General features: G+C 44.2%; 2 protein-coding genes across 2 annotated transcripts in view; one reads left to right on the forward strand and one right to left on the reverse strand.

Moving 5' to 3' along the window:
* The window catches only part of T265_03121 (hypothetical protein), a gene marked incomplete at both ends in the record, with an annotated part of 23633 nt that extends 16890 nt beyond the window's left edge, over positions 1–6743 (reverse strand). The window contains one exon of the mRNA XM_009167526.1: positions 6666–6743. Coding sequence (XP_009165790.1) covers positions 6666–6743 — 78 coding nt within the window. The remainder of the gene's footprint in view (positions 1–6665) is intronic.
* Positions 1–9671, forward strand: part of T265_03119 (hypothetical protein) — a gene marked incomplete at both ends in the record, with an annotated part of 53783 nt that extends 44112 nt beyond the window's left edge. The window contains 3 exons of the mRNA XM_009167524.1: positions 252–394; positions 1981–2163; positions 8846–9671. Of these exons, the coding sequence (XP_009165788.1) occupies positions 252–394; positions 1981–2163; positions 8846–9103 (584 nt within the window). The remainder of the gene's footprint in view (positions 1–251; positions 395–1980; positions 2164–8845) is intronic.
* Between the last annotated feature and the right edge of the window lie 3723 nt (positions 9672–13394).

Genomic DNA, 13394 nt, shown 5'->3' on the forward strand with positions numbered 1-13394 from the left:
AGAACAGACTCATGTTCATTTTTTCTTGATACTTTTCGATAGTGCCGTCTTCCTTGGTATGCCTATTACGAGTTGCACCACTTGCTAACTTAATAATCAGTCAACTTTTGGCTTACTTGTTAAGACTGTCGCTAAATGAGTGGAAGCAAAATGGCCAAGTTTAGGTTTGGTTGTCTCCCTCGACAGTGATTAAACCGTACCATATATGGGTGGGGCCACGAAGATTTTAGCATTTTTCTACCTTTCTCAAGGTGCATCTGGTCAGACTGGTTTGTTCACCACTGAGATCCTCAAACAAATGACGGTCAACTCGAATCGACCCATTATCTTTGCACTGAGCAATCCCACATCGAAATCGGAGTGCACTGCGGAGGAAGCTTACAAAGTGACCGAGGTAGATTTTATTTGGTAATAACTTTGTTGCAATTTTCGAGCCTACCATGTGTTGCGGGGGACACACAGTGTCGATATCGTGATTTCTCTTCAAAGCGGCATCCTCACACTAAAACCGCATCTTCCAATCTCCATTTTTTCCCAGAATTAAATCCTCTTAAAAAGAACCCCTCTTGCAGGGACCACGGATTATGGTCGTGGATCCTATTAGTCACTGAAATTCTTTAGAGCCGACAGAAGTGTCTGATTACACCAAAATACTGGTGTCTTTTAACTGGTCCGCTAGGCATGACCACAACTCAAGGGTCGGAAGAGAACATCCGAACCGGTCCCAGTATTGTTTGGTTTAAGCAACCTAGTCTTGATTAACAGCGAGTTGCGCTCCATCGGGATCTGGTAAATCTTAGTTTCTGCCATTCGAGCGCTATGGGTGCCGCTCCACACTGATTCCACTTAGCAGACTTTCTTGCGACTCTACTTTCTACTTTGACCGGTTATCCTTACTAATCGGCTTGATTTTGGTACTCATCCGTATGTTCGTAGTGCAAAGTAACGCAGTTTGTGAGAACGGTGGTGAAATAGTCTAAGTTGACGTGGAATTCAGGGTAGCACTTGCTGCTCAACCCTGTCATCGTAGTTGCTTCGAAGATGACAGTCATGCGTTTTGGTGAAACAGCAAGAAACCCCGACAAGTTGAGGTCAATAGAATTTTACAAGTTAACAGCAACCCATACAATTCAGTATGTTCGTGTGTCTACATCAGTTAACTTCAGTAAATAATGCCAGACGAGCTATGGACAGGCGTCCAGTGATTCAATGGTAAATCCGTTCATCCCATGGGTAATATGTATTCAGTTAAGCAGAAGTTGCTGTGTCACATTTTGTCGGGTGCCTTCGGGGTTTTTACACATCAGCTGATGAACAGAACATCACTAAAACCCACTTCTAGGAACGTCGACTTTCTATCCATCGTTGATAGCAACACCGATTTCCTTTCGGTGTACAACTTTATGAAATCATCTTGAAAATTTCCTGTTCAGCAAAAAGAAGTCCCAAAAGAGTATAGGAGGAGCCACAAACACTATTTTAATTATGTTTTCAGTTATTCAGCGCATAAGATCGACAGTAACTTTCTTTGGCACGATACTATCTGTGGCGACTGTTCTGACGGTCTCACGAACTTGCTTTTATAGCTATCAAGGACTGACCAGTCTCCGTCTGGTCTTCATGAGTTCGAATCTCTTCACCGACCACTTTTGTCAACCCCGAATGCAAATATTACATCAAGTCACGTCTTATACCCCAATTAGGGATTGTTTAGATCGCCGGTGGAACAACAGCCCTCGTCCAGTCCTGTTAATATGTAGATTAAACAGTTTACTCTAATTTATGCCCAACTTAAGGATCTGTCTGTTAATGTGAAAGATTTTCGGTTGTCTTTTTAGGTATCAATTCCGATTCCTATTGCTTCGAGGAAAAGTCGTGAACCGAAATTTTATCTCTGTGAAGGTCTTTATTCCATGCTATAAGAATGAAACGAATAAGGTTCATATGCACTTCTTCCTATTTTCCCTCTATGGGAAACAGGGCCGTTGCGTATTCGCCAGTGGATCTCCATTCGATCCCGTCGAAATGGAAGTTGGTGGTGTGAAGCAGACCTTCATGCCCGGTCAGTGCAACAATGCCTACATTTTCCCCGGAATCGGCTTGGCCATCACTGCATGTCATATTCGACCGATCTCCAATACTCTCTTCATTCGAGCGGCTCAGGTAAACGCTTCTATGCCCTTTCTTTCCATTTAACCCTTGTTCAGAGTATGTTTTTGTTTCAACTTCTGCGAATACAAGCCAGGAGATTATTCCAGACTTGCACCACGAATGAACGGTTGCTCATCTGAGAGATTTTCAAACTGGTCCAATGTGTCCGGCACTCTCGTTACCACACCACTTCACAACGTCTTTGCTGGTCTAGTTGCGCGTGAGCGTATATGCGACAGGTGAGCTGCCAAGGCGTAAACAGATCTTCACGTTCAGTTAGGAGATTCGGTTTGGGCGCCCATGTGCGTATCGTGTGGGTGTACTTCATGTGCGCAAGTGAGCTATGTTGAACAGGTGCAATGTAATGAAATAGTTGCAGCGTAAACCAGCATGAAAACTCCAGGCTGATCATACAGCCGTCCGGCACACATCGATAATGATCGAAAATGGGTGTGGGTTCCCTTTTTCAGCCTTGTGCCGCACTCATCATTAGGCCTACGGGTCCGTCACATTATCGGTCAAGTGCCTAGGGTATAGCTCAGTAGCATTCGAAAAACTGCTTTCGTGGGGTCGGTTTTCAAAAGCAGGAGGTAGTGAACATGTACTGTTTTCTGCGTGTTACTTCGATATTTTACAGCAATAATCACTTAACAAGAATTGAAAGAAAAACAGAGGTTACCATCACCCGTTACGTTTTTCGAGGCAGCTCACTACGCGTTTGGTTGCATTGATCGATTGGAAGTGTCGCAGACAATCGCCTCAGATCCAGCGTCTGCAAAACATGCAGGCTAATCGGATGGTTCTAAGCCTTCCCTTATACCAATCTCATCTTTCAAGGTGGGGCAACCCAAAACCCCTCTCACTCGATACTCGGTGATTTCTCCCATTTACAGTTGCAGTTCATGACTATGGTTCGTTACGTTAGCAACTAGGTTTTCATTCACGTCTTAACTTACTTACAGTATGGGACTTCTTTTGCCCTATGCTCCATGCGTCATCACTTCAGCTTGTCGCTTTGTATGCTGGGCTGTTTATTATCTGTCATGCGAGAGTTTGTTTTCGCGTTACTTTCATTACAGGCATCTAACTAGCACGTGCCTTACATGTTTTATGTGAGTGTTGGGGGTTTTCTTGTTTCCTCCCGTTTTTCCACTTTTATTTCACTCTCTGACCGGTGTTCGTGTGTCTAGCTGTATTGCAAAACCCCTGAAGTTGCGATGTTGTCCTTGTCTTTCTTTATACATTTCACTGTCAGCTTCATTTGTCCGTTCATCTTGCATGCAATTCATGGAAATCAATGAATTCGCCTACCTCTATGATTACATAACGGACTCTCATTGTTTCCATCTTAGTCCCTTTTTTAGCTTAGTGATTTTGCCTCGCAGTGTGCACTTAACTCGTTTTTTATGTTGTCTTTCGAATCGAGGGTGGAAAAAAGTTCAACTCATACATAGAAACTATTATCAGAAACAGCGGACCGTGTAACTGTTTCACGATGGCTCTGTCTGATATATCTTCATTCACTAATGATGCGCAGAAATGGTCGGGGACGGCTACACGTTAAAGATAGCAGCTTGTATCTTTCGAGGTGCGAGGATCGGTAGGTAGTGTCATCCGTTGTAGGTGCTAGCTTGGATGTATGCACACCGTTGTGCACTTGACCAGGTGATGTTTGCAGTGTCTCTAAACACAGTTATTTTCAGTTTCGGACTGCCCATCCTGTAAGGCAGCAGGCACCAATGCAACTGAGTTTTCTGGTGGTGGCCTTCAAACTTCACCATCGTGTCACAGTCTGACCTCATGTAGAGCTATATCGTGCGCATGGCTGTGTGTACAGGGCTCATCGACCATCTCAGCTTATCTCTCACGCATGAGCTGCCGCCTCCAAATTCATTTGGTGTAACTCAAAAGTGGTGACCTGGTATTCCTACTACACTCTGCCGGTGCTGCGAAAACACTGATAAGCAACATAGATTTTTCAATGACTTTAGCTTACATTGGCTTGGTTCTTAACCCATGGGCGCGTTACATCATTAAAAATCCAACTTTGAATAAACTAACTGACGTCTCTTGCATGCCACAGATCCCATGGTTTCGCAAAAACCGGATGGCAATGGTTTTTTAGCCACCCAAATAGACGAATTTTTCTATCACCTTGCTTGACTCATTCGCAAGCCTGGGTTTCGAATTTCATCTTACCAAGTCTTGTACCGACCCCTTGAGGGCGTGCACCAAACCGTGAGGCAGAATTTTTTAAAAGTTATTTTACCCTAGAACGACCGCATTGTCAGTTCTTGCCAAAGTCAAAATGTAGATAAGGGTATATACTGGGTCACTGCATTTTTGCACAAAAGACTTCATGACTTCTAGCAAGTTTTGTTCTAATTTTCCGACGCAACCTTGCATGTTCCTTGAAGCTAAACCCCACTACACCATTAATTTTCCAAAAATACGGTGAAATTCTACTGTTGGTCAGCACTGTGCTATCCAGATCCTGGCATGCCGTCTCTGCGTGGGAAAACCCTTACAGGTTTTCAAGCAAAATGTCATTGACGGGATGTCGTGTGCTTGTCTGTTTGGATGGACCATCCTAACCCGTTGGATAGGCCAACTATGGGCCCGAGTTCGGGGTGATTGCACATGCATATCGTGCCACGAGGGAAGCTTGGACAGCTGATGTTGTTTTGGCCCTAACGTTGGCTTGCAAAAGTGATCCAAACCGACCAATCTGCAGTCCCGCATCTGTTAAAATCGCCTCTTTGGACGTAGCTGACTTTTCTTAATTATTTCGGTTCTTCATCCACCTGAAAATAATTCGTCTTACGTTTACACAGTAAAACAATGGAACCGGTCATACAGTAATCTTAAGGTCATCTGTGACCTTCAGCAGCGCCTCTAATTAAGCTGAAATGTTCGTTTTTTATTGCAACCGAGTAACCTTGTAACTACCTTTTTTCGAAAATATTCCCGCCAGCTTCCAATTACAAGCTGGTACATTCAGCCTTTCCCACTGAATTCAACGGAACGAGCCTCTGTTATCAACATTTTGAAGATGAAACCTGGTGTACACATCCAGTCACTCCTATCTGTTCATAAGTGGGACAGCGCTGCAGACACTGCTGCAACATTCTGGAGCAGACAAATTCGGTTTTTCTTTGTCACACTCAAGTCATTCATCGATTCACAGCATGGATGACGGTAATGCGGAAAAGGTCGCTCTGTTAGATTCTTGTAGAATAAGATCTTTGGCTGAATCTTCTTCGGGAGGGTGATTTCACATCGTTTTTTTACAAGACGAGAAATTATTTGTTTCAATAAAGTTTGGAGAAAGGAACGGGCAGCTGGTTCGCATGAAGCCTATTTTCGAAAACTTCATGGTAAAGTGTGCAAACCACTGAAGAGCAAGTGTCAAATAATGATATTCATGCCGCATAAACCTGACGGGTATGGATTTTAGTTGACAACACGAGCAATTATTTTTACGTGTTATCGCACCGAGAGACTTGAGAAAATCTAACGGAATTGATGACTTTTGCTTCGCCTGCCACATTAGCTTCTGATTGAGTCGTCCAACAACTTTCTTTACTAGGCGTGGTTTACCACAACCCCCGAAGAAGCAATAATCCACGTAAATGGGCACCACAAGAGAAGACCAAAAGAGTTGAATGACCAAGAAGACGTTTTTCATCGGTTCGTATTTTGTGAAGCACCAGACTGAGGGCCTATACAACTCTTTAGGCTACACTCGCGAGTGTGGAGTTCACGTTCACTATAGACTTGAAAAGTATGCAAAGGGAAGAGGAGATCCGGGAGTTTTCAATCAAGATTTCGTTCTGTAAGTGAAACCAGTCTATGCTGAAAAGTCGGCAACCTCCCGGCTAGTGTTGGAACACTTAACGATGAGCAGCTGGTCAGCGGTGTGATTAGCTCGCATTTAGAATATAGCGCCACTGCCCCTCCATTCACGTTATCCACATCATGTGGCTATGGGTTGGATGGGCCCTTGAGTGACGACTTCTCAGTTGGAATTATTCTTCCTCTGAACTATTTGTTGTTGATGGTTAGTGTTGTGGTTGTCGCTGTGCTAACAGATGGTAGACTGATGTTTGGAAACCATTCCTTGACGTGACGCCGCCGATTGCGTTGATTTGTTAGAAGGAATCTTTCGAATACAATCTGCACTTTTAAGCTCGTTATGTGGTTGAATGGTATACAAGGACTCGAGTCTACAACTGATTTTACCTACCGAAAAGACGCTTGAATGCATATAAACGGGCCGTGCCGTTACTATGAAAATTGTCCTTTGTTCTAATTATGAAAATGTGTATTGTGGGCCCTGGTGTCAAAGAGGTGATAATTTCGTTGTGAATGTTCGCATTCGTAGATATTTTTATGTTAAGTGATTTCCTCCGGCTGTTGCGCGTTATTGGAATAGCAACTGAAAACAGGTATGACTTCTAATCAGAACTACGTATTGACCATTCTTTGGGAATTCTCTAATCAATCAGACTCACACTATTGGTTGCTTCAAGGTCATCAACCTTGGACAAGGTGCCTGACATGGGTCCAATGTGGTGTTGTTGGATATGCATCCTTTCACCACTTCTTCATCTCTAAAGGAGTTCAGAAAATATCGATGTATTGTGGAAACCTGGTGCGATAATTTTGTTTTGTTGTAGAACCTCGGTCTGTCACCCCCAACCCAAGGATCCCTCGAGTAGGTGGTTGATTTGGATATGCCGTAGCGTTTACCACCAAGGTGGAAATTAACGAAAACTGGGCCCCTCCGAGTAAATTTACGTTGTTACTTTTTGTGTTAAGTCGGCGCTTTCGAAGGACCAATGTACAAGCAGTTCCGTTTTAGTGGACCATCTGAAACGATTACCTTCCGTCAGAATTTCAGTGCCAGGAGATCAACTCAGTTTAAGGCAACTTTCAAGTCAAGAAAAACAATTAGAGGTAGTAAATTGGAGCATGTCGCCGTTCCAGCATCTCTGGAATTTTAGTGTGGAAAACTTTGGAGTACTTAACTTGGTTCCACAGACCTGTTTCATCCGGTGGTTAGTCAACCTGCCTTCAATAAAGGCTATGAAGCACCTTGGATGCGATAGTTATCGGGCTGATTCAACAATGTATTTTGTACGGTGTTCACATCTTTTGGGGACAAGTATTGAGCACATCTCATTTGGAGGGTAGAGTTTACGACGCCGTGGTCCAAACTGTTCTGCTCTATGGATCAGAGACCGGGCCATTGTGGAAGACCTTCAAAGGCTCTTTGTGTTTCACCATCGGCGCCTCCGAATCACTGTGCGAGTGTGGTGGGAAAATCACACCAGTTGTGCGGTCAGTTCATGAATTGACAATGAAGCATGAAAATCTTTACCAGTCAAATCGGCCGCGTTGATAACTACCGTCTCCCCTTATGTGACTGTAATGCAGCCAGTGGCGGTGTTGTCCCAAAGCTATCGCCCTCACTGCGTAGCTCTCACTTCATGGTATATTGGATAAACATCTGCTTGTCCTCAATGCACAGGTTGGGTCATCGCTTGGCTCCCGTTTCCTACTTGTTCTTAGTGAACGAAGCTTTAGCAATTGGAACTACCGAACTTCGGTACACGGTTCGCGAGCAGAATCACTGACTAGACGGTACTTTCCGTCCACTCCTTACTAAATGGAAATTTTCTGTCAGGTGGGTTACTTGAGCTCCACCGTCTTCCTTGGAGCGGGATAGGCACAATCCACCAAGACTTGGTGTTTTCAACGCTCCAAACAGCATATTCACTGCTTTATCTTTTCCTCGCGCTTGAAACCTACACCCAGGTCAATCATATGCACAATCTTCGACAACTGCTCTAAGAGTGTCAAACTGTTTTTCAACGCATTTTATCCATCTTTCCATAAGAAATTGATGTGTACCATTTACAGAACCATCCATCTCACTGATCGTTTTTTGACAGTTTCACTCCTCTGCGGGTGATACACGATACGGCCATTTCCGATGGTGAAAGTTTTCTAGCTGTTAGCATTTTGCTGTTCCCCAGAGATCTTGGTCTTTACTTGGTTTTATTTTCCTTTAGCGTCTGATGGCCCTGGTTGCGTCGTTGTACTCATTGTCTGCCGATATGCATTTTTAGCATCAGCAACAGTCGCTGACGTCGGTATCGAGTGATCATTTGGTTGTATCGGACTTGTTAGCCTTGAATTCAGTGTTCATCTAAATGCTAGCCAGCTACAAGGAGTTTCTGTGCTATCGTTGTTCGATACTACTGAACTTGTTAGTCCTCTGGAGAGGATGGATTAATACGTATGTAATACGCATGTACGTATGTAGTCTTGAGGAGAAGTGAATTGCTGGTTGCGCACCCACTGAACCGTCGTCGGAACAAGGTAGTGCGCCCTAGAAGGCATGACGGCCTTAAATTTTGGCTTCATGATTCATGTAGATCCAAGGTCAAATTGCACTAGTTAGCCGTGAGCCCACGCGTTGGGAGGGCTTATGTTAACGAGTCATGCTGGCCAGAACAGTTAGTGGTCAATGCGCAACTGGATGAGTCGTTCTCCTAAATATTAACTAGATTTATCTAATCGGTTTTTTTCTTGGTTGACATTGATGCACTAATTAGGTGCGATATCCTTTTCTAATTGTTCTGATGAAAGATCCATTATCCGTTTCCCCTATGTTTCTCCTATTCAGAGTCTAGCAGAGCAGGTCACTGAGGTTGATCTCCAGCAGGGACGAGTGTTCCCTCCTCTGTGCAACATCCGAGAAGTGTCTCTGAGAATCGCCGAATCTGTTGCTGCATCCGCCTACCAGCATGATATTTGTCAGCTGTATCCAAAACCCAAAGACTTGCGTCAGTATCTGCTGCACAACATGTATGAGCCGGATTATGTTGATTTGACTCCAGAACTGTACGACTGGCCGCCGGAAGCCTTTGGTTCCACCTGTTGATTGAATATGACCCTCAAAGATATCAATGCTCGATGACTGATGATTAGGGGTTCGACCACCTGTTTCCCTGTGTACTTTCTTATGTTCAACGGTCCGTTTTTAGCACTTCTCACGTCCTTGTCGTTCTGTTGAGTCAAGTCCTGTTCTCAAGTTACACTTACGGTATGCATCATTCATCCGTCCTCTCCTTTTCTGTACACGCTTCCTTGGTTTTAGTACCTTTCCAGAGTTTTTCGCGGTGGACCTCACGGGTGGTGTTAAATTTTTTGAACCTCCAGATTTGAGGAAAAAACATCAGTCGATGTTGACCTATTTTTGATTCAGTGGAGGCTAGAATGACGCATATGTGGGTCAGTGATGGAATGTGTTTGGTGACCTCGTTTTGTTGAATTCCTGTCGTCGAAAGCTCTTCAATTCACTCTCACTGGCATAACTAAAAAAGCGTACTTGTTAGCCAATGTGTGGTAATGCATGTGGGTTTGTGTAACACAATCATAGTACGGTTGAATTGACGGTAAAAATGCTGTTGTCACCTGTGATTGAAACAGCAACCCACTGTAGGATTTTCATATTCTCAATTTTTCCTCCGATTGTTTTGAGCGCCCTCATTACCTTACCTAGGTGTCTCGACACTTGTCCTACCAAGTTCTTGCTCTGCAAAATCACACAACTTTCAAGTTTGATAATACTGTGGGATAGCAAAACGCAAGCTAGAAAGATGACAGCCAGTTTTGAAAATCAGTCACCAGATGATGAGCATTTGCAAAACGCTTTCAACGGTCCGATTTCCCCGTGAAGCATTTGTTACTCATTCTGGTCAAGCTTTTTCGGATAACTCCAACAATCATGATCCGCGTACTGTCCCTCAGTTGACCCACGTGAACGGTCGCATTACTCACCTGCAGTGTGGACCTCACTACTGAATTGTACCGAATATTGGAAAGAATGCTTATCACAAAAGTGCCACTGGTTGAATAGCAGGCGTCCCTTTTGTAAATTGGAGTTCAGGGTTGAGGTATGGGACTGTGACTGATTCGGGAACACTAACGCTTGTTCTCGTTACGGACTTGCAAGTGGTGGTGTCGTGAAGGGTATTTTGAATGTTCAGTTGATGATTTTTAAGACATGGCTTACCTCTTGCCGAAGTTTTGCCCAACTAATAGGACGCGTCTAGCTTGTGGCCCGGAAATAATGTCATACGAGACTTTGCAAAGTAAGTACAATTGAAATTAATGGAACCAACCTTGACAAATGTCATGGTTTGTTGGTAGTATGGGGCGATTTGTAAATTTCAACAGAGCTTGCGTCCGGGAAACCTTATACGACAGTTTTATGTGTACTGGATGGATATCCTCAGCGGTGCGTATCTCACGAATCCTCGGGGATTTGAAGTCACAGCCTTCTGACTGGTGATTGAGGACTATATCATTCAGCCATGAGCGGCTGGTAAGTAGTGTGATTAACCCTCATTTGGACAGTGTTCAACTCTGCATCCGGTTTATTCTTCAACAGCTAGCCGAGAGGTCGCGGGCTCGAAACTCTTCGGAGGCTCATAAATGCATGTTGCTGATGATTCCTATCCAGAATGAAACGTGCTATTGGGTTTCTCTTTTTGAAAATTGTGCTTGATATTGCGTGCTTTTCTTTAACCAAAATCCAGACTAGTTGGGCGTTTTCAATAGCTTGAGTGGATGTGATGCAAATTTCCCTCCCACCGGATTCGGTTCTCTGTAAAAATACACAAATGGCCACTGGAACTTCTTTGTTTCACTTCAACTTCTTTGGCGAGTCTTCAGCTTAGGAAGCTTAAATTCTCCAACGCGGTCTATAGTCAACCGACAACTACACCACCGTGACATCTTTTGATTTGAGTGTTAATGTGAAGCGTGCAGAATTTTCTACCTTTGGGGTGAACAGAGATGCTAGGAAAAGTTCCCTGCATGCATAGCGATGTGTACGGTGAACCACACCGTTCGGACTTCAACCGCAGGAGTAGGTGACCTAGGAACAATACAGTCGGTTGCACTAATCCCACGTTGTTCAATGAGTGGTCTGCAATATAAGAGGCCAGACCCAAGAACGTGATTCGCATGCCTTTCCGAGTGTAGGACAAACAATATTCTCGCATGAAAGTAAGGTCCTGAGAGCAAAGATAGAGCTGCACCGTCACGGTGTTTGAATTGAGTTATCCCAATTTGGCTGAATAATATCCGATCCTCGGCCGTGAACTACGAGGCGGCTGGTCTAGCCAGGATGAAACAGGAGAGCACGTACTCTTCGGGTCCAGTGGGAGCACGTATATCTTGAGGCCAAAAGCAAATAATTTAACTACTGAATACGTATCTTCGTTATCTGCATCCACGGCGGCATATCGGCATACAACTGGCACCTGTTCTGGATCAAGCACAGATGGTGAGGGTGCACGCTTATACCCTGCGTGCAGTCCAGTCCAGCCATTGGACTGTCATCCAGCCCTGCTACTGGATGAATGCTTTTGAGCTACATTCATCCTCAATTTGGTATAAAAATAGCCAGTTCCCTGGCTCGTGGTCAAGGTAACTGGACAAACTCAGCTGAATCTGTCCACCTAGTCTTAAGACGCAAGCATATGGTCAAATGATTTTGCGTCCAGTCTGAGAGGGCTTTGTTTGCTTGTAAGCGTGCAGATCAACAATGGGCGTGGGGATGGTGTTTTCGAAGGTGCATTCTTTTAGACCTTCAGATAGATTAATCGTCTAGCACGTTGTGGTGTGTTCTTCACCCGTGACATCGTTAATTTTTGAATATTTTTATATCATGTTCGAAATTAGATCAGACAGAAGGCTACAAATATCCTCTTGAAGGCTGGAATCGGGTTGTAATTGTATGCCTCTGTCTACTTGGACGACATTGCCCCTTGTCTTCTGGCGTTTTTTGAGCAAATTTCCCCATCAGCAGGAGAACCTATCAAAATGTTACAGTCTTTGGTGATGCGAAGAAAGCTCATTTCGGCCGTCTGATCTACCACACTCGCAAAACCAGCCACTCTTAAACGGCCATTTCCTAGAACGGTACCCCCGCCCATCGTTTGTTTTGGGTTCGCGCAAACGGTATTTCTATCGTTTGCCACGCCATAGTATCATTTACTCAATGTTTGTCATCCATGGTTTTATTCCGTCACAAAGACCGTATGTTTCTGTTTGTTACTGTAGAGGTGACTAATTCGTGGAGTGTACATTCTTGGGTCGTTAGGTTAGGTTGTAGTCAAATTTTTAGGATCCTACTTCCGCTCTGCCTTCGGTCAATAACCGTAATTTGGTGCTGATGTCGACCTTACCATTTTGCTAATTAGCCGTTGACGCACCAGTGCATGCAGACGGAGAGGGTGACGTTCCAGCGCGGTTGTGTGATATCGTCGGAAGGATAGATGCACGTGAATAAACCACAATTAGTGTCACGCTATTATAAATGTGATGCTGTACCAAACATTTGCATTTCTTCAATACTTTAATAGGGTGCCAGTGGTCGAAGGTTGTGACAGGCCTGTGTTTGAAGGCCTCCATAGGATTACCACGCAGCTTATAGAGATTTGCCAAAAGCAGTTGTAGTGGTAGTAGCACGCGAGTAGTCAAGCTGCCGGTATTGAATACCATACGTGGTTTGACGTAAAAGCTCAAAGTACTTGTCAAACCACTTATTTGAACGGCAGTGGGTGTAGGCGAAACTATGAAGTTAGAAAGAGCGTTTCAAATCTATGATATCCATAGCAAGAAGTTCCTTCGGCAGACTAATCTACTGAGATAAAGGGCTAGTCAGAATGTGACCTCAGGACTGAGTGTTATGCAGAAATTCTGGGATGCTGCAGGACTGATTGCTCTGGTGATCTGGGATTTGATACACGATAGTAGGGCCATCCCAGATTCACCGATATTGTCGAGAAACTACTGTGAGGACCTTTCACTACTATTGACAAGCTTGACAGCTTATGATTGGAGTGACCGAGTGTTGTTCGATCACTTTCTAGTAATAATTTTAAAACTTGGATGGTACATTCCTTGTGGGGACGAATATATGGGATCATGCCCTCGCAGGTTTACTGGCTTCAGTTTCAAAGGTAACCACTGAAGTATTTCACGCAGCGCAAGTCACTCACGGACCATCCATCTATTCAGAATGATCAGAGTGATGCAACGCGTGTGACGATTGACGGGTGGATTGTCGTGACTCGCGTTAAGATACTGTAGCACACATCCCATCAGTCGACGCTTACCAGAACTTCTCCCTTCTAGCGCTACTTTATGCTGCACGCGAT

This window comes from Opisthorchis viverrini (genome assembly GCF_000715545.1).
Source record: "Opisthorchis viverrini unplaced genomic scaffold opera_v5_42, whole genome shotgun sequence".
Taxonomy (NCBI): domain Eukaryota; kingdom Metazoa; phylum Platyhelminthes; class Trematoda; order Opisthorchiida; family Opisthorchiidae; genus Opisthorchis; species Opisthorchis viverrini.